The 27,174-nt window shown below is 35.4% G+C and overlaps 1 protein-coding gene across 2 annotated transcripts in view; it reads left to right on the forward strand.

The window, feature by feature from the left end:
- Positions 1-14,558, forward strand: part of LOC137396593 (uncharacterized) — a 34,170-nt gene extending 19,612 nt beyond the window's left edge. For both annotated transcript variants that reach the window (XM_068082908.1, XM_068082907.1), the window contains exons 5-9: positions 2,760-2,870; positions 5,436-5,597; positions 7,980-8,192; positions 12,583-12,780; positions 13,772-14,558. In XM_068082908.1, coding sequence (XP_067939009.1) covers positions 2,760-2,870; positions 5,436-5,597; positions 7,980-8,192; positions 12,583-12,780; positions 13,772-14,019 — 932 coding nt within the window. In that variant the 3' untranslated portion in view covers positions 14,020-14,558. The remainder of the gene's footprint in view (positions 1-2,759; positions 2,871-5,435; positions 5,598-7,979; positions 8,193-12,582; positions 12,781-13,771) is intronic.
- Positions 14,559-27,174: the final 12,616 nt, after the last annotated feature.

Raw genomic sequence — 27,174 nt, forward strand, 5'->3', positions numbered from 1 at the left:
TGCTAAAGAACAGATGTTATGTGATCATGGAGTGATACATGGTATAATTTACTTTAATTAAAACTAGGAAAAGTGTACAGTTTATGTGTGTGGTGTATTTTTCATTCTTAGTGTTTTTCCGAGTTTTCAGCCCCTCTAATCTTTTGCAAGTTGTTAATGTTTCCAGAAACTTTGAATGCTGAATATTTAATATTTCTTTATTAAAATCAAATATTAGTTTTGAGCATTATTATAATGTACTGTATATCCCTGCAAATAAGCTTATCCATCTCCTGTATAAGCCGGCCCTATAAATTGTAACACGCATATGTACCTATCAAAGCAAAAGGTTGTGGAAATGGTGTTACTTTTGTAGGCTTAGTACAAAAGGGTTCTGATTGGTGAGTTAGTTGCATTATCATAAGTAGTGGCCAATCATGCCCTTCTAATCAAAAGCAAACGTTCATCTGATCGCAGTGAGTCAATGGAATACATGTTTGCATCTCATACTGAGCTTAGTTTCGCTTTGCAAAAAGACTTTTATAGCTACATGTATTTCTGCTTCGTGATGATCAGACGCATTACAACAGTTTAGGACAACTTACATTCGCTGATGTCAAATATTTGGTTTGCCAAATATTTAATTGGTTCGATAAAAATCGTCTAATATTACTCTCCTCCACTCTAAATCTATTTTCTGCTTCAACATTGCTTGTTATATTTGTAGCCTCCACCGCTTTCAGTTTAAAAGAAGCCACGTAAGGCAAAATCCCTTTTGGCAAAATGTCATCGGTTAAATATTTTTAAAGGTTGACTTGCAACAAAGTTCACATTACAGTTATTTGGTATCAAAAGATTCACCATGTCTTACTCTGCTGTGTTGTAGGTGCAAAATATGTGGTAATGTGATTACAAACTCTTAAAAGCTCAAAAACGAACAGTTAATCGCCGCCATCATGAAAATGCCGTAGGTTGAAATCTCTTTATTTTGATGACGTGCCTAACTCAAAGTGGTTATTGTTTTGACATGTGATGTTATCACGTGAAATACGTAGAAGGTCAATAAAAAGTTTAATATAAAACGTCTGTCTCGTAGCACTAGTTTATGACAAACACTTCGGGTTCTACTGGAAAGCCCTTAGGCCTATCAAATATAGATGCTCGCTACTTTACAGTTTCATTTCAGCTTGGTCTACTCATCTAGTCGTAATCTGATCATGTGACCTATACTTCCTGCCACATGGCACAAACAGTTTCTGAAAAAAAAATTTTCAACCATCATAGGTGACCAACAGGGTCCTTATGTTCATCAGATGATGATATGTGTTCCTTCGAGCTAAGGTTAAAAAATTAAATCTTTTATGGTAGGTTTGAGATATCAGTGTTTAAAGTGACAGCATTACAAGGATGATGAAATGGACGCATAAGAACAATAGACATGGTTTCATTGAATGCGTGAAGTATATTTGTGAAAATATTTGGACGAATGAGGTTGCGTGAAAGTGTAAACAGAAGCCATCGTGTTCAACTACGTCCCAATTCCCAATCATATGGCGTTTTCATGATGGCTGCGATTAACTGTTCGTTTTTGAGCTTTTAAGAGCTTGTATCATGCCAGACTATGGTTAAACTGTGTATTACAAGTTGGTACTACTAAATTATGTTATGAAAAATTTCTATTTACACTTTATTTACTAACACCTTGTAACTGCACTGTTGTGTGGTTTCTTTACAGTACCTAACTCAAAAGGCTCCAGAGATCAAAGTTTATTAGTTACCATCTCTTAATTATTTATTAGTTAGCAGAATGTTTTATTATTATGTCTGTCTGAATGTTCCAGTATTTTGTGTCTAGTTTGTCTGCAAACATCATGTTTCGTTTGGCCCAATTTCCATTTATGTTGAGAATGGGAAATGGGAGGCTTAGAGTGTATATGTACAGAGGTGGTCTTAGACATCTTGAACTAGTCTATCCTAACCTACCTAAACTTTGCATTGACATAACTTCAATGGATTTATTCATCTTTTTATTTTATATTTTTGCTTTTGCTTGATTTATAAGGTCCAGTGTCTCTACTTTTACTAGTCTGAGACTGTCTCCTCTTTACTTTCTCTACTGCAGTAGTTGCTAGATGTATTTGTGGAGTTTTAATTAATTGATTTGAGTCATATATTTAGTTCTATGCTAAGCATGGTCTTCCATTTATTACCACTTCTACTAATATTACAAAACTTGATAAGTGCGGTATAAAGCACAGCTTAAAGATGAACTTTTACAAAATATTTAGAGGTTTTATCAGCAAGTATTAGTATTTTTCTATTATTTGTGATTGTTTTTGATGTTTGAGGTGATCTGACTGCCAGGATGTTTCAAGATTAAAATCGATAAAACTTGATCGCGGTTCAAATGCTCAGAAGGAAGAATATGTCCAAAATTATGTCACCAGTTGTTATCATTGTGATAGTTTATATAAGCTATTGCGTTCAAGTTGAAGCATTAGTCACATTTATTCTGTCGGTCTCTTTGCAATTATAGACATCATAATCACACTTTCACGTGATCTGAATGTTTTAACTGCGATCAGGTTTTATTGATTTTAATCTTGAAACATCCTGGCAATCAGGTGACCTCAAAGATCAAAAACAATCACAAATGATTGAAAAATACTGATACGGTCTGATAAAACCTCTAACAAATTTTGTCTGAGACTGTCTGCTTTTTTGTATTCTCTTTTCTTGTCTGTCTGATTTTTGTTCACATATCGTGTGCTCTGTTGTAGTTAAACCTGAGAATCTTGTAATGAACAGACCAGATCAGATAATAGAAGAAAAAGAGTTCACATTCAACTGTACATCTACTGGAGGGAGTCCTGACTCAGTATATGAATATGGTTAGTGATACATATACAGTTAGTGAGTGATATACTGAGATGAATCTTTATACTATTTTATTAAATAACTAACAGCACACAAAAATATATGAGCTAGTGTGCTGCCAAGTTTATTCACCAGCTGACTTATTGTATTCTGTGTTCACATCCAGTTTGCAAGGTGATAATATAATTGCCTTGCTTGGTGTGGTCACAGCTATCAAAATCAATCAAAATGTTATATTTTCTGCCACAGTTAGTAGTGGATCATTTTGCATAGGCTAATACTTGTTAATATTTTGCTGTAATTTCAAGTCATACTCCATATTCAATTTTCAAGTCTCACAACTTGACCTAAAGCACTAAAACTTCTAACAGGTGGTTTCATAACAGAAAACTCATGTAATTTTTGACCCTTGTATTATACGAAGTCAAAAAGAAATATATTGCTGGTGAATGAATCTTACAGTAATGATGTTCATTATTGGTGATTACATGAAAACCACTGGGTGTAGCAAACTTATCTGATTGATGTTCACTATGTTTTCATGACACGCATGACTTGCACATTTGAGCCAATCCTCAGGTTAACCGCATCATGTAAATGGTATAAATCTGTAAGCTAAGCAAGTGTAGTGCTTCGCAAAACTTTATCGAATCCATCATGCTTGCGAATTATGGAAACAGCAGTTGTGATTCATGCGCATTAAAATACCGCACCAGCTATTCAATTTTGAATACTTTCGTTGTTCTCCCTTGATCGAGTTTCACGTTTCTGCGTGGCTATTGTATGCATCGCTAATTATCAACTTATAGCATACAATTCCTTACCTTTTTTCAACAAGGGGCAGGAGTCAATCCGCATCATGCCAATGTCCATAGAAACACTTCATTCACATGATAACGCAACTTGTACACAACTCCAAACCCGCATGATGCGCTTCACGCGTGTCACGATAACATAGTGTACGTCAGCAGAAAGAAAAATCATCCAAACTTAAACATGCAAACCAAGTTCTGAGTGGCTGGTAATAATCTACAAAAAAGTATATGTTGTTAGTTGTTACTATAGTGTGGAAACAAGCCAATGAAAGTTCAGGATTGGCCATATGCAGGTTCAGTAGTAGGAGTGGTGATAGAAAAATATTCAGCAAACATCTTAAAGCTTATACTAAGTAATGTTGAAACCAACATTATATATATTCTATATTGTTTGTATATTTTTTGTAATGTTTCAATTTTGTATAAGCCTTCCTGCTTCGAGAATCTGTTCTGAGAATCTTTTTGTCACGAGTTTGAAATACTTTCAGATACAAAATTACAAACATTTGATGGAATTTTATGACATAGTGTACAAATTTCATATGATAAAGTTTATTTCACTGTTAATAATTGTGTTAGGATGCTGTTGTGCAGCTAGCAGGCCTGTATTCACTGGTTGCAAGTTGGGGCGGCTAATGTTAGGCGACTAGATATGAACACTTGGGGGTATAGAGGGGGCGGTGTAAACCCTCAACAAGTGTCTCTCATGTAGGGCCTCAGCCGGGCCTCTCATGTGAAGTTTTAAAAAATTTTATCGGAAAGTATCAACATTTTTCTATTTTTTGAGATTTGTTTTATGTGATGTGACTGACGAGACATTTTTAAATTAAAATAGGCAGAACTTGACCGCAGTTAAACGCTCAAAAAAAGACATATTTTTCTTTTGAGCGCTTTAACAAAGATCAATTTTGCGGATTTTATTTTAAGATCATACGGAGGTTTTTACGATTTCGATAGGACATGGCCAAGCGTATGTTTGGTAAAACTTGATCTTTTGCAAACCTTTATAAAAGTCGCTAACAAGAATATTTTGCTGCTGATGATGATAATAATGACGCCTAAAAACTACTAAAAGTTGATGTTTGTCTCTATGGCTTGGAATAAAGTGATATTCTACAGCAGTAAAAACCGCCTCCATAGCCGTTGAGCAAATAACTTTTCGAATAAATGATGTTGAGGTTGAGTTATCTGAAGCCAATTTATCATTGCGCGGGAACAGACCAAACAAATCCGTTCGAGTTAACCCACTGACCTATACAACCTGGTAATAGAGGTCAGTGAGTTAACCTCGTGTTTGAGATGAAATGTTACATTTTATCCGAGGGCAAGTTATCCGAGTTTGACTGTACTTAGCCGCGGAAAATTCCTAAAAAGTTGGGGTGGCTCAGCCGGCCAGCCACCCCAGGGAATACGGGCCCGGCAGCTAGCCTCTATTAACAGAAATATATAGCTTTTATCAGCAGTAATTTGTATATTAATACATGAGTTTCCCAAACAACCTGATGCCTATGCTGCATTTTCTGCATTTAATATTTGCAGTACTGAGGGTAACTTATGCGTTTTTAAAAGTTGCACGAGGTTTGTTTGCATAAGAACAATGCTAAAATAAGTGTTAGTTTATTACTGCTAGTGTCAAGGATGACTAGTAATTACTGAAGTAACATTATTATATTTTGGATTCTAATGAAGATCTAGTTGCTTTGTAGTTATTATTGTTATTGTGGAACTTTAAGTTCTGATTGTAATTTTATCTATGTGTTACAGAGGTGTTGAGAGGAAATATTGTGGTTGTGATCAGCAATAGTTACACACCTGTAATAGAAGATAGAGTGGGTTTGACTCTAAGATGTAAAGACACAACTCATTCAGTCCTGGAGAATATTTACCCTGACAACATAATAAAGTCAGAAGATCTGGAGCCTCGCTGTAAGTTTAGTCTGTTCTTCTATTGTTCATTATACCAAAGTATATTTGAGTAGACTCTATAACATGTTTCATGTTTCCTTTGTCTTATTCAGATGACAAGCAAGGAAACGACTCAGATTTTGTCATTTTATCCTAGATGGTTTTATTTAGCCCTCCGAGGTTGCCCTTCTGCAGAATTTCACAGCCAAAACAATTCAGACTGTATATTCAAAGTCATGGTTTCCGCTATAATTGTGCTCAATATCTTTGGTTGCTGAACCATCTTTAGAAAAGATTTTCATATTGCTACCAGAATAGCTCAACTGACTACGTAACCACAATTGTTACATGGAATATTTGTAGGTTCTCTAAACTGTGTTTCCTGTAAGTTGTGTTTTAGGGAAACTAATAATTAAGCCAATCTTAGACACGATGACCCACTCTTAAATTTCATGCAAACTGTACTGGTGATAAATAGGTCTATTCTTTTCATTATGAACATTGGCATTGTGGACCAAAAGGCCTGAGTTCAACTATTTTTGTAATAAAGTGGCTTCATCACTTTTAATGTTCATTTTCGTTACGAAAATCAAAATTCTCTTACAATGGAAAGAACAGTTGCACATGTCAGATTTTTCAGAGCTTTGATGGATGATGAGGGTGACCCAAAATATTTTTTTGTCTTACACGCCGTTTATGTTCCATGTAAGAATATTGACATTTCAAATTTAAAATATAGTCAGTCTTTTGACTACATAAATCTATTCAGCGTTTGTAGAAATATATATTTACCTCTTTAACGCATTGGCAGTCGCTAGCCTTAACAAAAACTGCTTTTTCAAGAACATCTTTAGCTTTTCGCTTAATGTGGCCCTGTCCACGCCACTAGTTCGTTCAATGAAAGATTGGTTCATCAGAGTTTAAAAAAATTATAGCTGTTGGCTGCATAACACATGTAAAATTGACAGAACTTATATTGGCATGATTGTTACATTATATCGATAAAAATGAAGTGATCATGTCCAGGCCCGTATTCCCTGGAGTGGCTGGCCGGCTCAGCCGCCCCAACTTTTTAGGAGTTTTTGGCGGCTAAGTATAGTCAAACTCGGAGAACTCGCCCTCAGATAAAATGTATGGTAAAATTTTATCACGAACACAATGTCGATAATGGAATTTGATTGCTTGCTGCCATTTGTTTCTTGGACTATCATTACAGGCCTGTATTCCCTGGGGCGGCTGGCCGGCTGAGCTGCCCCAACCTTTTGGGAATTTTTCACTGCTAAGTACAGTCAAACTTGGATAACTCGCCCTCGGTTAAAATGTAACATTTCATCTCAAACACAAGGTTAACTTGAACAGATTTGTTTGGTCGGTTCCCACACAATGATAAACTGCTTTAGATAACTCGACCTCAACATCATTGCTTGGAACAGTTATTTGCCCAATGGCTACGGGAACGGTTTTTATCGCTGTAGAATACCACTTTATTCCAAGCCATAGAGATAAACGTTAACTTTTAATAGTTCTTGGGCGTCATTATTATGATGATCGGCAAAATATTTTTGTTAACGACTTTTATAAAGGTTTGCAAAAGGTCAAGTTTTACCAAACATCCGTTTGGCAATGGCCTGACGAAAGCGTAAAAACCTTCAGATGAACTTAAAATAAAATCGGCAAAATTGATCTTTGTTGAAACGCTAAAAAAAGATGTCTTTTTCTGAGCGTTTCAACTGCGGTCAAGTTTAGCCTATTTTAATCTGAAAATGCCCTGGCAGTCACATCACCTAAAACAAACAAATCTCAAATAATAGAAAACATGTTTATACTTTCCGATAAAATCTTTTAAAACTTTAAGTGAGATGCCCGGTTGAGGCCCTACGTGAAAGAAACCTGTTGAGGGGGCTGATACCGCCCCTCCAAACCCCTAGATGCTCATAACTAGTCGCCTAACATTAGCCGCCCCAATTTGCAACCAGGGAATACAGGCCTGATCATGTCTGTCAAAAAAATATCACCAACCAAGAAAAGTTAAATCTGGAAGATCAATCTGCGACCAACTGTATCAGCATTGGCACAGAGCAATAAATATACTCAACAATATGATGACACATATGACGGGATCATTTATTGTTGTTACCAACCCTGACACATCATTCATGTAACTGCTACGGATATCACTTCCCATGAAATGAACTAAAATACTGTTCTTGTATCTTGCCATGAACCAATAGACAAACAAACATCAATCTTTATTTCTGCAAATTTAATCATGAAAAAATATTTAAGTTTCAGTTATGGATGGCTAAATGAATTATGTTATTTAGAGTTATCTCTACTTCCAATTTCCTTCATTATTATTACTATTGTTCCTATTTACAATATTACGATTTAATCCTGTTACAGATATTGACTATGGAGAGGAGCCTCATTATGATTTAGAACATAACCCTGGAGGGCCTCTTACACTCACTTGTAAAGTGTTGACCGACTCCAGTTCTCTTCCTACCTACAAGTGGTCATGCAGTACTTGTTCAGATACGGATCAGCTGGTAATTGATATGGACTCTCGTCAGAATGGTCAAACAGAACAGTTCAACTGTACTGCATCTATTGAATGTGAGTAGCCTCATTGTGTATCGCACACATTTTCATTTAAAATGTCTTTCTGTTGGTAATTTATTATGTGGTGTGCAATGGAGTCTCTCATACACTCTTGAATGCGGTGTTGAACACAAGCTGTTTCCGCATCTATTTGAAATCTTTGAATCCTAATACTTTGTGATCAACGCTGTGTGACACCTGCGTCAATCGATCGCCATTTTATTGATGAACAGCTGTGCAGCTATTCTATTCTCCTCTTTGTCGAAACATTTAACAATCTATTGCAATGAGCTGGAATGTTGCGAAGGTTACATATGATAGTTATAGTGCTATACATGCGGCGTTTGTTTCAACTGCAATTATGGCAATATACGGTAAAACCTCTAATTGAACCCCATGGCGCTCTATTTTTCAACCCTTCCCCTGTAGTGGTGGTCAATTGAAGGCGGTGTTCAAATAGAGGCTGGCGGAGTATATTTCAAATGGCTTGTCCGAATTTTTCGAAGAAAAATTTAGCCCTATTACGGGTGAAGTGAATGTCGCCTATGTTTTGCTCTCTTTTTCCAGTAGAGCGATATTAAACCTTTTGGGTGCAATAAATCTGCTAACTTACCTCCAACTTGTCAAAGATCTTTTAATAAATATACATCGAGAAACAGAGAATTATCTCTACCAGTTGCTATCTATTGTTTGCAGCTAACCGGCGATGATATTATAGCCTGTGTCCTTCTTTGCAATTTGTTGGCAATTTTAATTTCATACTAAATTTGAGGACATATTTCTATTTTATATCTATATTTAACAAAGTTGCCTAAAAGCTCATTGCACCCATTGATATGTTTGCTACAGTTTGCAGCCAAAACGAGTTTTTTATGAGCAGTAGAAGTGTAGTTATGAGCATCGATCCATTGTAAGCCGTGTTAAGATAGCCGCAAGAATGCTATAAAATAACATGCTATAGATCTGCATGTTTATAAGTTATATAATGATGATCTATCAAAGGATACAAATATATATTCATGAACAAGTGACATAAACGAACCGTACTTGTATTACATGCAGAAACAAAAATGAAGGTCTTTAAAACAAAAATTTTTTATCGATTGCTCGGATAGCTGCATTCTGATTGTTGCTTTCGATGGAGCGAACGTCTTTTAGTTGTGCGATACCTTTCACAATATGTTCTGGCCTCAACTCTTCGTCTGCACCGCTGAACTAATCAATATTAGCGTCCTAACATTTTTTGGCAGAGCAAAACTTTTACGCGCTGCATTTAGCATGTATGAAATGCATAAAAGTTTGCTCGCTAAACCTTTGGCTCAAATCTTGCGAACCGTTTTTTTATTTGTTCTTCAAAGTATAAGACCGCGTTAAACAAGGAACTATTATTAGCCTAATACAGTTAGTAATCATTTGTATGGCGTTGCTTTCAAAGTTTCAACGAAAAAAAAGTGAAAATGCTGTAGAGTTAGACAACAAGAGAGTTGACTGTTATTAATGTAATCGAGTCATTATTAGTACAGTTTTGTCAACACTTTTCTACTGATCACTTGATATTATGGGTTCATGAAGATCAAAGATGGTCAAAGTGGCGGTCAAGTGAAAGTGGCGTACATATAAAGGGTGGCTCTTTATTTTTCAACTTTTCACTCGTAGTGGCGATCAAATAGAGGTGGCATTCAGTTAGAGGTTTTACGGTAAACTAACAGTCAAATCAAAGTCGACGTCTTGCCAGACTTGACACTTTACGCTATATGGAATTTTTTTGCGTAGTACGAAGCAAATACTTCACATACATGTAATTTTTTACATTGTCTAGAATTTACGTCATAGGAGCATCTATTTTATTAGATAAATGAACTTTAGACTACTTACAATTCGACTAATCGTCGTTAGACCTTGATACCGTTGAGTTTTAAAATAATATGAGAATGAATGAAAGTGCTCCTAAAAGACTGCTATGTGCAGGACTAGAACTCATAACATTCCATATTTGATACCGACGAGCTACCAACAACACCAATCTGGCTCCCGTGCAGTTTTGTAGGAAAATATTTAGTATAATAAGAACAGTGTTCCATGGCTTCAACTATTCTCACACATTAGGAAGAGTTATAGAAGCAAACTGCTACAGACTCCACTTGTTATTAACGTCTTATTCGAAGTGATAAAAACTGGCCTACTTCAAGCTTTGCCGGTCTCAATCAGCAATCCTAGAACTTCCATTTTCCATATAAATGCACCATATTTATCGGAATAGAAACTCAAGAATTCGTCTTCACACACATTAAGGACAACTGCCTTCAATAAAAATGTTCGTTTGAAAGTGACTACTTTCCGGCGATGGCTATTAAAATATTGGAACAAAGTATCCGAACCGAAGAAGATTGGATGTCGGACTCCACCGTTTGCCAGTCCGATGCCCTACCCAATAGGCCACAGAGAATGAGTTGTTAGCTTGCCAATATAAGTCGCTATATGAGAGCGCATACCAGTTTTGCATACCACTCAGGGGATTGCGTAAATAAGTGATTGTCATTGGTTAGCTTACTAAAATTGTCCATTGACAATATGCCAGGCTAATAGTAAGTGGCAGGCAACTTTCATTACTTTTCAAATTTATAAGCTGATTTTTAATACTCGGGCAACGCTGGGTAGCACAGCTAGTATTTATATAATTTCAGTTACTGACAATGGCAATGAAGAGTCTGTGCTTTTAAGCAAAAGTGTAATATATGTATAGACTAGGAACCAATCTTTTTGCTGCACATCAGCGTCATTAAAATTTTCAATAGTTTTTTTAATGTTATATATGATGAACTGAGGTCTTTGAATGTTTTAGGTTTTGGTGATGTGGGTATTAATAGGTATGATCGTCAATTCATGTCAATAATATTCACAAGCCATTTTATCGCTTTTAATTTTAAGTTAGCTTTATTGGACAACTGGAAAAAGTCTGTAGATGAAAGCTTTTTCAGGCTTTACACTCCTTCTTTTTGCTGAACTGTTTATTTCTATAAGATAAGACATGTTCATCCTCATTCAGTTGTACTGTACAAGATTGATATTTTAGCAAACTGAAAAGTAGGCCTATTTAATTATCTTCAAGTAATATTATTTTTCAATGGAAAGCTCTTGGTTGGAGAAAGTATGTTTAAAAACTAAAATACACAATATACCATGTAAAGCTCAGCCTTTTCAAGGATATCTTAATTAATCTATATATATTTCTCAATCTATTTATTTCTCATATTTTGTGTGTGTATTTGTGTATTCGTGTGATTGGCCAGCTGTAGCTATTATTTTAGCATTGTGCCCACACGTTACGATGCCCCGGCTAAGAAATATTTTTCGTAAGGTTTAATTGCTATATCTGTGGTCAAGGCCGATTGTTCTCATGCGGACAATTATATTATCCCATAGAAAAAGCTTGAACCTTCTCTCTCTGTTCGGTCATACAAAGACAGTACACTATCTCATTTTTACATTTTTACCAGTATCGAGAGGTACTAGTGTCATCGCATTCAAAGTTTTGATGGATAGTTTCTAGTGGAACAGTAATCTTTTTTATACCCACTAACCTCTATGCAAAAATTTTAATTATTAATTCAACATATTCAGGATTTTTATTTTGTTTTCTCAGTTAGTATTAATTGTATCATTACTGAATCATATTTTATTGTAATCATAGCAACACCGATTTAATTTAGTTATTACTTGCTAATTATTTCACATTGATATCTAAACCTTTTTATAGTTGTTTTATTTTTTTCAATTGTGACCGGCACAAAACATTTTCCTCGTAATATGAAATTTGAAAGTTACAGTGGTTTGACTCAGTTTGCAAACCTTTACAGTTGTTTTTATTTTCTCCTAAATTATTTCAACTACACAAAACACTTTTCTCGGGTAATGTAGTTTGAAATTTAGAATGGCAAATGTTGTCATATGTTAAATACAAATTAATTTTCTGTGCAAAGACTTTTCTATTAGTTGAACATTGCCAGGTAGTACAGCTAGTTATATACTAAGGTACTTTATGTTATATAGATGGTTATATTGGTTTCTATGATGACATAATTTTTTTTAATATCATTGTAAGTTATATGGTTAGGCAGTACCATTGAAAGTATTAAGTTAATTCATGTACATAAACAGTTCAACTAACAGATTATTTGATCAAGAAACAAAAATTCTTAAACAAAACTAACTTACCTAGAATGATAAGCTTTGTAGCTAACTTCATAATTGAATACAAGAAAAGTATCAAACTGGTGCATATTTGCAGATTTTCATTGTAACATTTAATTATTGCATACAGACTGCCACTTTGAACTAATGTTCACATAAAATAATGACATAGGAATGATGTAATGTTGTTCACAGCTCCTGTACAAACTTGTAGCCGTGGGTGAAATCATCATCACTTGGAATGTGACATGGACAGATGCTGTAACCATACCACCAACAACCCAGCCAACGACAACAAAATCGACTGCGTCTGCTGGCTTGACTGTTGGTCCTATTGTTGGAATAGTTATTGGAGGAGTGGTGCTGATAGCAGTTGTAATCATCATCATATTATGCTGCAGGAAATTTAAAGGTAATGTCATAGTATGTGATTGTGGATACATCTAGAGACATAATCATCATGCGCTAGAGAAGTATATGAGTGTGTATACATCTAGGGACTGGATCATTATGTTGTAGAAGAGTATGTGAGTGTGGATACATCTAGGGACTGGATCATTACGTTGTAGAGGAGTATGTGAGTGTGGATACATATTTGGGCGACCTAATTTTGTTGTGGGGACGAAAGTAAGAGTGGGTACATCTAGAGACGGGATCATTATATTGTAGTAGAGTATGTGAGTATGGATGCATTTAGGGACAGCCTTATTATGTCGCAGGTAAGTGTAAGAGTGTAGATACAACTAGATATCATATCATTATATACTGAAAGGAGTGTGTAAGTGTGGATCCATTTAGGGACAGCCTTATTATGTCGCAGGTAAGTGTAAGAGTGTAGATACAACTAGATATCATATCATTATATACTGAAAGGAGTGTGTGAGTGTGGATCCATTTAGGGACAGCCTTATTATGTCGCAGGTAAGTGTAAGAGTGTAGATACAACTAGATATCATATCATTATATACTGAAAGGAGTGTGTGAGTGTGGATCCATTTGGGGACAGTAGCATTATGTGTTAGAGGAGTATGTGAGTGTGGATGTACTTGGGGACAGCATTAAAGTACCATAGGGAGGCGTGAGTATGAATACATATAGGAAGGACATTTTGTGCTTAAGATATATGCTAGGGCAAATAAAGTTTGGTAACAAGTTTCTGTGAACATTAATACTGCATCATGAACAGCACCAGAAAGTTATGTGAGAATAGCAATCGCTTCCTAGGCGCCTTCACGGTGTGGTCAAGAAGTATATGAAGAGGGATATTTCTCTGGTACAGCTTTTTTGGCTGGCTGTGGTATATGTGAAAATATATACTTCTGCAAATAGCCTCTATAGCGCATCCGAAAGGGCTTTAAGGATAGAACATAATTATCTTATGACATCTTCTCGTTTCATTCCAGGAACTAGAGAAGGTACAAAGGATACTGCACACAGAGAGGTACTCACAGTCAGAGACCAAGTTACTATCCATGATACTACTAACACTGTACCTGTATATGAACGGACGATAAGAGATCCAACTGATCATGTCTACAGTGTTGTTAATAATTCTAGTGAGTCACAGACACATCACTATGCTAATGTTGAACATACCTATGAAATGACTAGGAGGAAGTCAGCTGACCATGTTTACAGTTTACCTCATTAATCTTGTTAAGATAATCATCTATTTATATCACAATGTTTGTGTTGGTCTTTCTTCTTTCTTAACAGATTCTTCCTTTTTTTCTAAGGAGATTCTCCCTTTTTTATACAGATTATTAGGCAGCTCAAACACTGGTATTCTCATCTTATTTATAGTTTTTGAATCTTTTATCTCATCTAATGTATTAAACTACGCATGCACTTTTATATATATATGTTGTACCTTAATTAATGGTGCACGTACATGTGCTGACGGCAATATGCAAAATTTTATTTTATATTTTCAGCATTATCTGAAACAATGTAGATATATTGTCTATAAGCACTATTGTGATGATCTAAGCTACAACACTTGCAAATACATATCTTTTAAAACTGGTGATATTGACAGAGGTGCCATTTTAAATCAATGAATTTAAAAAACCTTTTTTAGCTATTTGTGGTCATTATTTTCTATCAATGATTTAAGTATGCACAAAACAGTGAGATATCTATATATATATGTATATTTAAAATATAACTAAATAAAAAATTTATGCAAATTATCAATTGAGATTACTCTTTGTAATTTAGGAACAAGCAAGTGTAAATAAGCATAATAGTTATAGAGTGGTTAATGTCAGGGTTTGAAACTATAGATGACTGGCAAGTCGAAAGAAAAAGTCGTGTGGAACCATAAAAAACAACAACTGCTACAAAGCAGCTCCTCAAACACTTCAATATATCACAAGCCGACAATAATGTATCAGGCAATTGCTATGCTGCTGCAATTCTTAAGCTTGGGAGGTTTTAAGCCATCACTGCTGATAAGATGTGAGCGCGAAGGACATCTTTAAAATTGGGAGTTGTCTGACTATCATAATAAAAAACGTTTGAATGAAAAACTGCATAAAAATCAGATTAAATTATGATTATTATTGAAAATCACAACTTTATATGGAATAGAATAACATCCTACAGCAATTATCCATGAATATTTAGCGAAGCAAACAATTTTACAGAGGATCAGCTCAACCTAAAGGCACACCACCAATATTGCAAGAGCCAGTCAGATTTATAACCTGTTAAACTATGTGACAGTCACCATACACCAGATCAGCAATCAGTCACCAGCAAAACAAATGTTTACAGCACTTTATTTAGTCTAGCTAAATATAGCTAATAATATTATTTTATTCTAGACAATATTGTATTGTATAGCAGTAAAAATTATAGCATAACTATTCAAGGACTGCGATATTGAGATTTACAAAAAAAGATTGACGAAATGGCTGTAAAAAGAATGGCACAAAATGAAAAATTATTTTTTGCTTCATGAAGGTAAACTAGTAGCGTTTTATGATGAGCAGTACTGCCAAAATAATTTTACGATGTTACTACTAATAGTTTTAGAATAATGGCCAGTTTTGTACAATTTGATACTTCACTTGAAATATTCTTTGCTACCGTTTTGGGATTCCAACATCATTGGGAAATGTTAGCTCACTGATGTGATCCTAAAATAGATATTAGCTAGAAAATGAAGCAATAACTGCAAGGAAAACACAACCAACCAATGACAGTTGGCAATGATTTAAGGACAACTATAAAAGAGGAGCAAAATTGGCGGAAAAGCAGGAAGGCAAGCACATAGGGAAGGCGTGGAGAGAAGGAGAGAGAAATAGAGAGGAGCCAATGTAAAGGAATTTGCCAGCTTTTACTTGCCACAATCTAGACTATTTCATATAGAAATAAAATGCGTGTGATTTCTTTCAATGTTTTATTAGTGAAGGGAATTCACAAGCCGAGGAGCATATGGCCATTTTCTCTGCTCTACTAAGTGAGCGTTGCTCCTTTATATACAATAAAATCGCCTGTTCCGGCTAACAGGGCCGAGTAAAAACACTGGCTAACAATGTGAATAATTAGGCCAGCTAGTGAGTTGATATGACAACATAAACAACGACAATTGATAGCATACCGAGTAACAAGGCTATAATAAAAAAGGACAACACATAAAATAAAATATTTACAGACATATAAAATATAAACAAACCTATAATAAAATATTTACAAGAAGTGTAAAGTCTTGGCCCGGAGTCCATCACACCAAGACAGGGATTCAAGATAAGGAAAGACTATAATAGAGGTATAAGATAGGCAAGGAGCTGGCAGCAAACAGTGTGCCAAAGACCGAGTCATCTAGAAGGAAACACAGCAAACACTATTCACCCAAAAGTGGTGGCAAGCCAGGAAGCGATGAAGCCTTGAGAGAAAACAGTCTATTTCACCCTTGCTAATAGAACAAGCTGTCAATACACCCCTAGTATACACTCACTCATTGAACATAGCATAATGTGATTTTGGCTTGGGCTAGTGATCATTGGCAGAATTATTGTTATTTTTACCCCTTTGAAGAAAATAAAGTTCACAGACACTTGGAAACAAGCCACCAATTGGTTATTGTTGATTATAAGATAGTTACATATTGTAACAGATGGTGAAGGCGTTGTAATCCTAACACTACTTGTTGTGAATATTGATACTTGAGCAAATTGTTAGTAACAGTGAAATACTGTTGAAAATAAAATTTTAGAAAAATTATAGTAGTGCCCATCGATTGATTTCTTTGTTCAATTTTGCTTTATAGCAACAGTCTGAATTTTGTGGATCACAAGTGCCAATTGGTTTACAGTCAAAACTTGTCTTGGCAGAAATTGAACTCAAGGGCTAGAGTCTAACCACTACGCATAGAACCATTTAGTATATACACCTAAAACAAACAAAATCACATTGTATTTATTCATCATTAGTATTATTCTAATAAAAAAAAAAAAATTTTAATATAATGTTGCATAACATTATAAATGTTATGCAACATTTATCAACAAGAAGATCAAAAAAATAATAGTTACATTTGTTGTATTATGGGATTTGTTAGGCTCAGGCTATATTGGCCTCTGAGCTCACAGGTGGTCTTGGCTCACAAGCAGTACAGGTGGTCTTTGCAATTACTGAGTGAATAAAGCTGGATGAAGCCAGCGAATAAAGCTAGTGGTTAAAGCTAGTAGATTAGGTAGTATAAGGCAGTATGGGGAGTATATAAGGAAGTGGAATGAATATTGGAATCTGTTCTTCGCCTTTCTACCATCAGTTCATGTGAGTCTGTTTACTTATACGACAACAATCACAAAATTTTTTCAATGACATTTGTCTTCCAAAGAATTCCTAGGTTGTTAACTGCTGTGCCAGGTTTATTTACTAAAAATTCTACAAAATACTTGACAGTACTGTTAATAAGTTTCTTGTTGTTTCTCAACAAGCTGTTTTGCAAGGTGTGCAATTGGCAGGTAATATCAAGTTGTAGGCGTACTAATTTTATTTAAAAAACTAATTAGGGATGCTAACAGAATATACTGTGAACATGATTCAGTGCAAATAGATTGTCCGATTTAAAGAACTATATCTTAGGTAACTCACCATAAACCTTAGGCAGTTTCTGCCGCAGCAAAAATTATAATAACAGGATATAGTAACTTTGTGAGTTGCAATATGTACTGTTCGTCAGTGAATTGCTTTATATGTAGTTGATGAGTAAATTACAGTTTAAATAGTTTGTCAGTGAAATACATGTGTGCGTGTGTGGCGCGTGGGTTAGCGCGTGTGTTGGCGTGCGTGTGGACACGTGTGTTGATGTGTATATGTATGCGCGTATAAGTATGCGCGTATAAGTATGCGCGTATAAGTATGCGCGTATATGTATGCGCGTATATGTATGCGTGTATAAGTATGCGGGTATATGTATGCGCGTATATGTATGCGCGTATATGTATGCGCGTATATGTATGCGCGTATATGTATGCGCGTATATGTATGCGCGTATATGTATGCGCGTATATGTATGCGCGTATATGTATGCGCGTATATGTATGCGCGTATATGTATGCGCGTATATGTATGCGCGTATATGTATGCGCGTATATGTATGCGCGTATATGTATGCGGGTATATGTATGCGCGTATATGTATGCGCGTATATGTATGCGCGTATATGTATGCGCGTATATGTATGCGCGTATATGTATGCGCGTATATGTATGCGCGTATATGTATGCGCGTATATGTATGCGCGTATATGTATGCGCGTATATGTATGCGGGTATATGTATGCGCGTATATGTATGCGCGTATATGTATGCACGTATATGTATGCGCGTATATGTATGCGCGTATATGTATGCGCGTATATGTATGCGCGTATATGTATGCGCGTATATGTATGCGCTCATATATAAAATTGTTTCCTCACCTCGGCTAACCCATATAAGTGGTAATTTCTGCTTTAACTCGGGTTTCCTATTAGAGACTTAGGAGTTTGAGCACTCGTCTCGAGATCTTAGCTGTTCCCAATAACGCACTTTTCTGCAACTCATTTGAGTTGATTGCCGTCGGTATCTGAGAAAGTCACATTTTATGTGCATGTGTTATTGCCCCCGTGCGCCAACGACTTCTGAAATTACACTTGTGCTTACATCGCAGCATTTTTCAACCTCTTCTCCAAGAGGGAGATATTTATCTACTTTTTCTTTGCTGGATATATTGTAGTCATTAGGTACTGTTCTATCTATTATAGTAACCCTCTTGTCTCCCGGTTCACCACGACTATATCTGGTTAGTTTTCTAGGACATGCTTGCCAGTCCATTGACCATTTGGTCAATTTCATTGACCTTACCAGGAGCTTCTTACCAGTGTTGTGGTCTATTAAAGGTTGACTTGCAACAAAATTCTCATTACAGTTATTCGGTATCGAAAGACTCACCATGTCTTACTCTGTTGTGTTGTAGGTGCAAAATATGTGGAAAGGTGATCACAAGCTCTTATAGGCTCAAAAATGAAAAGCCGTCGTAGATTGGAATCTCTTTATTTCTCTGATGTAGTCATGATAGTTTGGTTATTGTCTTGTCACATGATGTTCTCACTTGAATTGAAAGGCCAATAAAAAGCTCAAAATAAACTTATCGTAGCACTAGTTTATGACAAACACTTCAGGTTTTATCAAAGACTCCGTATCAAATATAGATGCTCGCTACTTTACAGTTTTGTTTCGGCTTAAACTAATCGTCAAGTCATAATCTGATCATGCGACCCAATACTTCGAAAATAATTTTTGCAGCTCTTTTCGATTATCACAGGTGACCAACAGGCTTGTCATGATTATCAGACAATGATATGCACTCCTTCGAGCTAAGGTTAAAAAGTTGAATGAATTTTTACGGTAAGTTGTAAGATATCAGTGCTAAAAGTGACAACATTACAATGACGATAAAACAGACTAGTAAGAACAATAGACATGGTTTTTTGAATGCGTGAAGTATATTTGTGAAAATATTTCGACGAATGAGGTTGCATGAAAGTGTAAACAGAAACCATCTACCACAACTACGTCACATTTGAGCCGTTTTGGAAAGAGAATCCCAACTGCGACAGTCTCGTGTGGCTGCGATTAACTGTTCGTTTTTTTTAGCTTTTAAGAGCTTGTAATCACATTCCCACATATTTTACACCTACAACACAACAGAGTAAGTCATGGTGAATCTTTTGATATCAAATAACTGTAATGTGAATTTTGTTGCAAGTCAACCTTTAGGGCCACATTCAGCACATACACTTCTCTACACAACATCTGCAACATGATTATGCCGCTCGGTGTAAGCGTTTCTTTGCACAGTCTGCATCTAGGATCATTTGTAGTGTGATGTTTTTCGTAAGGTTCAATTACTGTATCTAGGATCAAAGCCAATTCTTTTCATGGAGACAATTATATTGTCTCTGTGAACAATTGTATTATTTTGAGTAGTATAATAGCCTCTATATTCTCTCTCAGACAAAGTCAGTCCAACATGTCCTTTCTACGTTTGCACCAGTGTCGAGAGGTACCCATGTTGTTGTATTCAACGTATTGATGGGTAGCTACTGGTGGAACAGTAACCTTTTTTATACTCACAAACTTCTATGCAAAAATAGTTATAATAACTAATTCTACATATTCAGGATTTTTATTTTGTTTTTTCATTTCGAATTATTTGTATCATTACCGAATCATCTCATATTGTAATCGTAGCAAAACAGGCCTAATTTAGCTATTACTTGCTAATTATTTCACTCTTACATCTGAATCTTTTTTTAGTCGTTTTTTCATCAGACCTGCACGAAATATTTCCCTCATGATATGAAATTTAAAATTTGTTTGGCAGTTAGAAAACCTTTACAGGTGTTTTTATTTTATTTCTTAATTTATTCCAACTATACAAAACACTTTTCTCATGACATGTAGCTTGAAAGTTAGGACAGTAAATGTTGTTATATGTTAAATACAAATCGATTTTCTGTCCAAATACACTTTTATTACCCGGTAGTACAGCTAGTAGCACTATGTAACTGACCAATGCAGACAGAAATTGTCCTTAAAACATCTAATTAGTGTAGAAGTAGGTAATACAGAACAATTTTACCTAAAACTACTTGATACGTTATCGCTGAAAAAATAATTCAACTAAAACTTTTTCTTTTAAACAAAGTACACTTTGTAAAAAAGTTACACTTTGTTACACTTAGAAAACTGGCTTAAAATTGTTTTCAGCAACAAAAAATGTTTTTTTAGTTTTGGCTTAGACAATCTCTGATTGCATGTCTGAAAGTGGCTTACATTCGGAAAATTTAACACCAAAATCATTGAGTTTCAATACTCTTAATTTTTGTGTACTTGAAAAGTTTCTGAAAAGCCTATCTCGAAGCATATTCAAAGTTTTTGATAACTTCTCCCAAATTTCAAATATGCTTGAAACATCTTCTTTTCTCGCGGCTCCTCATCCCTCAATCTCATCTTTATTCGAATGCATCTCTAAATGAACAGGAAAAACAAGTTTCATATTTACTGCATGTACATCATATACATAATTTACTGGCTCAAGTAGCCGAGTCAGAGTGAGTGTTTTCATCATTACCACCCAAATCCATAGTGGTCCTAACAGTCTATAGGAGGAGTGATGTTGTGTAAGCTCCTGCCATACCATCTAATATGTCAAATCAAGCTCAAACAACTCCTAAGTTTCACTGGTTCATCTATATTGTATAGATGAAAGTGCATGACAAGTTGGTGTAATGAGTCGCTATTTGTTGAACATCAAAGGGTTCTTTCCTAATTGTACATCCTTTTAAATAGCATCACTGTGTGATTCTTATTAAAATATTATGAACTTTCCCCTTCCACTAAAATATCTTCACTGTAACTGTTAACTTTCACCAGCATATGCAATCGAAATGACCCAAAAAAGTATAAATCACGTGATGTTCCATTGTGATGCTTTTTGTTTGTTTATCAATTAAAATTAAACTTTGTGCTTTTAATTAGTTGTGAATGAAATATGAAAACTCTATTAAAATTCATCAAAATGCTGTTATTTTTTAGTTTTATTTAGTAGCGATGAACAGTGAAAACGCTTTGTTGTATATCTTTTGCCATGACTTTAGAAAACATCTTTATTGCTGCAACATCGACAGCATGACTGGCTCTTTTACTATTACAATTTAGCACAAAATATAAAGGTTTTATGAGCTGTTTTGTATATGTTTGTGTGTTGATACATGTAGTCTTTATATTAAAGGCCTAGTTGTAAGATAATGAATTTTGATGTCAGTGTAGACTACTATGATGTTTGTTTTACTTAGCAAAAATGGTATTTGAGACATGATGGTTTAATCCAAATGACGATCCAAAAGATGATTTTCTTGTTTGTAACCAAGAGAACAAAAGTCGTAGTAAAATCTAACAGTCACAAAAAGCATGATTGTCCACTAGTAACTACTAACTATTGTACGATATAGCACTTCCTGTTATTGAGGCTGATTGAGGCTATGTAACTCACTACAAAATACGGGGAGTTGCTAGCCTAAAGCCAGCGGGCTAAATATAAGTGGGATAAATGTTGCATCTCGTTTACTCGCTTCGCCGTGGTTTTACATCATAGAGTTAATTTTAAATTGTGTCCCATATGTTATGCAGGTATGTTTCCTTTGGTAAAAACATAATAATCGCAACACAAAAGACGTCTGTGCAACGTAAATAGTTTGTTCCTAAAACGTTTATGTAATGGCAGATTGTAAATTATCTGAACAGTAAAATATGTGTAAATTGCCAAAACAATTCTAAGATTTTGCTAAACTCACATATTTTACCATATTTCAAAAAGAAAAAAGACTAAATTTAATCCCTTAATTTAATGACTTGACAGTAACCAGTTTGATTGGTTTGTATCGGCTACTTTTATCATTTTTATTATCACTTTCATTTGGTCTCTAGTTCATAATTATTAGTGAAATTACATGAGTTAGGAGGAGCGCTCAATCTCTGTTCCATGACATTGAGTTTTTACCCATTTTACCTGATAGCAATATCTACTATTTAGAGGAAAAAATTAACATGATACAAATAGCATGTGTCCTACCGTAATAAACCGCGAGCGATGTTTAAGCGATCAAACTATTAAATAAGTGATGGTCCTTATAGGGCTATTGGGGAGCAAATTCATGAGCAATACCTTTCGATAGCTCAACGAAAAGACGAGACGACCGAGTTGCTATACGTGTTAATTGGGGTGAAATTACCCAGTTACATGTAGACTATGCAATAGCGAGCCTTTAATGTAACACTGGTTGTCAAACGCATTCGGAGCTAATTGATAGTCTGTGTTACGTGCCTGTTTGTCAACTGTAACCGTAAAGGTACCATTAATTTTTTATAAATATCGGCTTTACAAAAAGCTAAGGTTGCGTATTTAGAAAGGGTTTGCTTTTCTGTTTCTTTTGGAAAGCGGAAGCATTAAAAGGGAGAGAAAGATTTCGAGACAAATGACTCAACATTCGTTTTATTTACGCAAAAAGTTGTAGCTGTGAGTTTGCTCAAGTTTGCTTGTCATTGTTTTAGAAACAGGCTGTAGCTTCAAGATTGCATAAATGTTGACATTGCTATAGAGAGAAGTTTGAGGATGTGTAAACGGTGACACCAGTTTTTCAAATCTTTATATTTATTTTCATTGTTTGTGACTGTTGACGATCAAGGGAATTATTCGGCGTAACTTTTTCTTTTTTGGTGGCAAATATTAGTTTATTAGAATATATATTGCTGTCGTATTGGTTTGCTCATGGTCTACTATTTTGGCGCAGCTTAATCCACTCTTGCAATTACACCAACTAATCCCAAGTGTTACTGAGCCATTGACCAAAGTACGAGGTACACGAATACAGCCATATTTATATAATCAAACTTGATAAGATCAGCCAACTTGTAGCTTAATAGATCCCACATATCAGTGTTTGCAAATGCAGTATTATGCTATACTAGCGAGAAGCACGCATAAAAATTCACTAAAATATATATGTGGAAAGGACTTCTGGGATTGAAGGATTCAATGTTAGAAAAGACAATAGATGCCATTTACCAAAGTTTATGGATATTTTTATGCAATTGACAATTATTCCAACAATGGCACTAACAGTCAGAGCAGCAGTCATGGTCGCTTTTGTTGTTGTTGGTTGAGTTGTTCATCTTATGATTACGACTTCTGTTCATGTCACATTCCAAGTGATGGTGATTGAACCCGCAATTTCAAGGAGTTATCTTAGAGCAATATAATATCATTGCATTACTCCCGTTGCATTATTTCCATGTGAACACTGGTCCAAATTGGCAGTTTGTATGGACTGAAACATGTAATGACCTTAGTTCATTAGGAGCCATTTCTAACTAAAACTCTTAAGCTTTCGTGTTCAGCTACATCCAGCTGGAGCCGTTTTGGAAAGACATTCCAATCTACAGCTCTTGGTGAAGACTGTGATTAACTGTTCTTTTTTACCTTTCAAGAGCTTTTGATCACATTTTATCATATTTTGTACCTAAACACAGCAGAGTAAGACATTGTGAATCTTGTGATACTAAATAATGGTAATGTAAATTTTGTGGCAAGTCAACATTTACAGAGCAAAAGTACTAAATATGGTAACAGTTTGAGATACATGTAGTAGAAGTGTGTAGTTTGACACTTCTCAAACCTCTCATCCAATAGTAAGATCTTACATATTAATACACAGACTACTAAACGAAAACATGTAATGGCATAAGTTTATTGGGAATAACTTAGCAAACAATTGAAGCTCCTATAAGTAAAAGAGAGATTCAACGTCTGTCTTTATTACTCTTTCTTTTTTATAGTCTTTTCTTTCTTTTGTCAGAGCACAAACTCTTCATTGTCAGTAACTTGAAATTACATATATACCAGTGGTCCGTCAGGAGTAGCTCAAAAATTCTTTTATGTTCAAACAAACTCCTACACTACATTTACCAAAACAATCCTTGAATATGCTCATTAAGGGCAATTAGGTGATAGAGTCACATAGATAGCAAGTGAAGGTCTAGCGGTCTACTCCTATAGCTCTTCCCTTTTCAGATTTCTGAGTTTCTAATCAGATAGATCAAGGTAGATTCATACTAAAGGCAAAAGCTATAAGTATGACACTTGAGATCGATTGAGACTGGCTTAGCTTGAGCTAGGCCTGCTTTTCATATTAAACAAACTATAGATTACAAGTGTAGCTCTCACTGTATTTGCTCATAACTCTTCCTTCATGAGAGCATTTTTAACGTCACGGAGCCTCACTCTTATTAGAGTAAAGTTTTTTTGGCAAAACTAGAAAGCAGTTGAATTGGCGTACCCTAGGACACTTATATTTTGCTAGTATTTAGTTTCGTGAGTAGCATACAGAGTAAAATTTCACTGCAACTTAATTTCGCAGCTCTGATGAGTGCAAAAATATAATGATGTGAAAATAAATGCAGTGGAATTGTGTGGCAGGTGTTAGTGGCAGTGGCAAGTGTTAGATTCCTCAGGTTCAGTTCAACGCAGGCCTGTATTCACTGGTTGCAAGTTAGGGCGGCTAATGTTAGGCAACTAGTTATGAACACCTGGGGGTATTGAGGGGGCGGTGTAAGCCCTAACAGGTTTTTCTTATGTAGGGCCTCAGCCGGGCCTTTCGTGTGAAGTTTTATCGGAAAGTATCAACATTTTTCTATTTTTTGAGATTTGTTTTGTTTTAGGTGATGTGACCGACCGAGACGTTTTTAAATTAAAATAGGCAAAACTTGATCGCAGTTAAAACGTTCAGAACAAAACATCTTTTTCTTTTGAGCGTTTTAAAAGGGATCAATTTTGCCGATTTTAATTTAAGTTCATTCGGAGGTTTCCACGCTTTCGATGGGACATGGCCAAGCGGATGTTTGGTAAAACTTGATATTTTGCAAACCTTTGTAAGGATTGTTAACAAGAATATTTTGCCACTGATGATGATAATATATAATGACGCCTAAGAACTACTAAAAGTTGATGTTTGTCTCTATGGCTTCGAATAAAGTGATATTCTACGGCGATAAAAACCGTCTCCATAGCTGTTGGGCAAATAACTTTTCGAATAAATGATGTTGAGGTCGAGTTATCTGAAGCAATTTATCATTGCGTGAGAACGGACCAAACAAATCCGTCCGAGTTAACCTTGTGTTTGAGATGAAATGTTACATTTTATCCAAGGGCGAGTTATGCGAGTTTGACAGTACTTAGCCGTGGAAAGTTCCTAAAAAGTTGGGATGGCTCAACCGCACCAGGCAATACAGGCCTGGTTCACTGATAAGAAAAAAACTTCAATTTGGGACCAGTTTATAATTGTGAACCGCAGGTAGAATGGTGTAGGCGAGGTCGATAATGCAATTTGATCGCTTGCTGCCATTTATTTCTTGGACTATCGATGAACAAAGATATTTAATTTCACATTTTCACTCGTTCGCTGTGATAGTTTAGTTTTGCACATGAAATTTTCGCGAGAAGATGACTCCGCAAAAACGCGAAAGTAGAGATGAGGGGAATACATAAGTGTCTTAGGGTAGTTGGTAGGGAGTCGGTATCACAAGATTAATACCACATGTTTTAGTTCTGTAAATGGAAATGTTTAATGATGCACTTTATTACTTGCCAATGACCGCAACTTTCATGGCATCAATCCATAGGCGTGTTCATTAAAGGCAATTGTCGTTATTGTCCTTAATGTGTGTGAAAGCGCATTCTTGAGTTTCAAATCAGGCAGATCTTTGCACACGGATATAAAAAACGAAAGTTCCGAGATTTCCAACTGAGACAAAAATTGTGTTAAGTGAGTATCTCTTTTACATTAAATGAATTGTAGATAATGTGTGGAGCTCTGGTGGTTCACTCTTACAACTCTTTACTCATGTGAGAATATTTTAATGTCACTGAACACCACCATTATTATAGTAGAGATTCTACTGCAATTCCAGAAAATTGTTGAATAAGGCTAGGTAGTAGTCATGCCTAACAGTCGAGCACTACCAAGTTCATACCAAGCTGGATGCCTTGAGTTGGAGCCTGTTCAAACATGTAGCAATCCTTTATAAAACATTTATATTACAAGCAACAATGGTTGCTTGTTTCTTACTTGCTTCTCCAATGCAATGGCTGTAAGCAAGATTTCAAGACAATCAGCGTTTTATAAATAGCTTTCAAAAACCATTTTTGGACATACCTTCATGTATTTGATACATCTGTAATAAAAATAGAAGCTCAATAGTGCCTGAAAACTGTATCTTTGTTTGACAAAACATAGGAAGTCTATTTTTCAAAGTTCAGTGCTGTTGTGCATATTTTTATGTACAGAAGGCAAATAATTCTAATTAGGATTTTGATTGTCTGAATATTTGACATACTGTAGTCTAACTAGGAAAACAAATTAAGCAAAAGAAACAAATATAATGGAGTGGTAAAGGAATGTTAGTGTATTTTGATAACTCCTACTGTAAAGACGTGTACTTGGTCTAGATTCAGTCACACATGTCGGTTGCTCTGCTGTCCTGAAGTCGTAAAATCATATAAAGTCTAGCTGAGTCATGCAATATTGTGTACTTTTTATTCCAGGTGGATGGTTTTGCAGCTTGGCATGTTTTGCAAGTTTGTTGCAGAATAATTAAACTCACTGGCAGTTTAAACTATTCCAAACTACGCTGTGTCAGGTCATGTTATCAGATAAACTGTCTATTCATGAAGTCGCATAAAAATGTACAAG

This window comes from Watersipora subatra, chromosome 5, assembly GCF_963576615.1.
Source record: "Watersipora subatra chromosome 5, tzWatSuba1.1, whole genome shotgun sequence".
In the NCBI taxonomy this organism is placed as follows: domain Eukaryota; kingdom Metazoa; phylum Bryozoa; class Gymnolaemata; order Cheilostomatida; family Watersiporidae; genus Watersipora; species Watersipora subatra.